General features: G+C 45.6%; 1 protein-coding gene across 1 annotated transcript; it reads left to right on the top strand.

Moving 5' to 3' along the window:
• The first annotated feature begins 738 nt into the window (after positions 1–738).
• On the top strand, positions 739–1,869 carry LOC121048040. Its single transcript, XM_040503893.1, has 2 exons — positions 739–838; positions 1,203–1,869. Exons 1-2 carry the CDS (start codon positions 796–798, stop codon positions 1,682–1,684), a joined length of 525 nt encoding a protein of 174 aa, XP_040359827.1. The 5' UTR covers positions 739–795; the 3' UTR covers positions 1,685–1,869.
• Positions 1,870–2,307: the final 438 nt, after the last annotated feature.

Below are 2,307 nucleotides of genomic sequence, written 5' to 3'. Positions count from 1 at the left end.
CAGTGGCTGGAAAAGGACTTCCCAGACTATCTCAAGGCTCTCGACAATTCCTGCAAAAGGAGTGGGAAGAAGTGCAGAGACCTACGAAGCTCCTTTGCTGACAAGCAAATCTACGGTTTTGTGCGTAAAATTTCTTCTCGAGAGTGGTTTCTTTTATGTTTTAACGAGGAACCTCTCAAGCGACCCTGTGGAACTCCTCTTCAGTTCTCTACGGCAAATGGCCGGTGTCAATTACTGCCTGGATGCGAGAGCCGTGACGTTCAGCCTGGAGAGGATCTTGAGGACTGGCAATCTCTGCCCATCCCAGTCTTCAAACGTGGAGAACGGGCAGGCTGTCTTGAGGTAGGTATACGTGATCTGTTCTTTATGCTTTAAAACAAGTGCTCATGGTTGGTCAAGTTGCTTTTGCTTCATAACAGGACCCCACTAATTTTTCATGGCCTCACACGTCTGACATAGCAGACGTTATGTCTAGCTACTAGTTTTAAGAGTATAGAGGACTGCTGCTCACAAGTGGTTGCGTCTATTTTACATGTGTTTTGCTGCATACATGGGGCTTCCTTGAGCATGACGTCCCCTGTAGTGGATGTTTTAGCTGAAGCAACAGCACAAGCAGCTACACATGTTTCGACTGAGACATTTCAAGTTGCCCTAGCAAGGTATGCTACATCAAATTTTTTTCAAGACCTAATGCTTGCTTGCCTAACTGTTGTTCTTCTTTTGCAGCCGGCAGCCTTTTCTCTAATACATCTTTTGCACATCTTTTTAGTTGCACTGCACCTCAATGATTTCGTGATGGAAATCGACGGGCTGTTTACGTCACTGAAAGCGCTTCCTCGTAAGTAGATGAGTAAAGGCTCATTGGAGTGTTATTAAATGCAAGATAAAAAAACACCATGTTCATTCGCTTTATCTGAAAGCTATAAAGGCTGATTGTTAGCAATGCACAAAAATTTAAGTTGATGAGGGCTGGGTAGAAAAACAATTAGAGCAGCATTTGCATTACACTCAAAATCTGTTTATATGGGCTGTCTGAAGGTTGCTCACAATTAGTGCAGCATTTGCATTACACTCAAGATCTGTTTTTATAGGCTGTCTAAAGTTTGCTCTGTTTACTTTACTGCCAAACACAATATTTATGCTCTTACTGGATACTCTCTATTCTGGTGTTTAGTTTCATATTTGGGTATTTTCTTTTTCAGTGCAGCGGCCACCGCCAACCATAGTGAATGCTAGCATTGCTTACATAGCCGGGTTTGTGGCGAGAGCAGTCGAAGAGCGGAGAAAATGTAGCTTCTGCCGTTCCCTTCATCAATCAGATGCATCCAGTCCTGTGCTAATGGGGCTAATTAGCCTGCAGTCAAGGGGTGGCCTAACTTTCCCAAAGCCTGAATTTTTCATGGTACTTGTGACCATTAAGAAGGCTGTTGACATTGCCCTGCCGCACATAAAAAAGAGCAATGTGCGTCAGCAGCTGGCTAGACTGATTTTGCCTCACCTTGTACGGTGCCCCCTTTTTGTATGCCCAGCAAGAGATGAGCATGGTGCGAGCACACTGTCAGCGGTCTTCGACAAGTTTATTGAGCCACTCTTGTCCAATGTTGGTGCGGCTGTGACAGATAGGGCAGCTTACCGGAAAAAGCTTGCATGTAAGCCACTGTGCCGGAAAGTGCTCCGTGTGTGAAATTGTGCAACGCATAAAAAACATGGTGCATACTATGTGCCTCATTTTTGGGGATGTTTCTGTTAATTAAGTGTCATGTATAAACTTGTTTGTAAGTCACTACTCTGCAATGTGCTCCGTGTACAGAAGTGCGCAATGCAGAAAAACATGCTGCAAACCATACTTTTTTGTTGCTGTAAATAACGTGTCCCGTATTCTGAAATGACCATGTTTGTCCTCTTGTTCAGCAGTAGCTTCGGTGAGTTAGCCTCTAATGTTTTTAGCAACCGTGGGAAAAATATTTTTCTGAGTTGAAGGACGCAGGTTCGAATCGCGGCCGCTTTTCTGCTGGAGGCGAAAGCGCCCGTGTGTTCCAGATTTCGGCGCTCGTTAAAAAAACCCAATCACATGGGTGGAGGGTGTGCAAAAGGGGCACTTCCCCTCCCCACCCAAACGACCCAGAACTTTCACCTTACCCCCATGTCCTCTCCCTCTTCCTTCGCGCAACAATAGATTTGCCACCTCAAGGTAAAATCCTGCCGGCGCCCACGCCCAGGTGGTCAGAATTACGCCGCCGTTGCGCCGGCGCGTAAAACGTTCCTCCGTTTTATTTCCGCGGAATCATGTGCTTGTTAGATTGTTTG

Source organism: Ixodes scapularis, unplaced genomic scaffold, assembly GCF_016920785.2.
Source record: "Ixodes scapularis isolate PalLabHiFi unplaced genomic scaffold, ASM1692078v2 ptg000146l_1___fragment_1__unscaffolded, whole genome shotgun sequence".
NCBI lineage: Eukaryota > Metazoa > Arthropoda > Arachnida > Ixodida > Ixodidae > Ixodes > Ixodes scapularis.
This window is presented reverse-complemented; position numbering and strand designations above follow the sequence as displayed.

Excerpts from the sequence above, each read along its gene's own strand:
- LOC121048040 (XM_040503893.1), top strand. The coding sequence starts at position 796 with ATGGAAATCGACGGGCTGTTTACGTCACTGAAAGCGCTTCCTC. Across the intron at positions 839-1,202 it reads GTCACTGAAAGCGCTTCCTC|TGCAGCGGCCACCGCCAACC; the intron begins GTAAGTAGATGA and ends TTTCTTTTTCAG.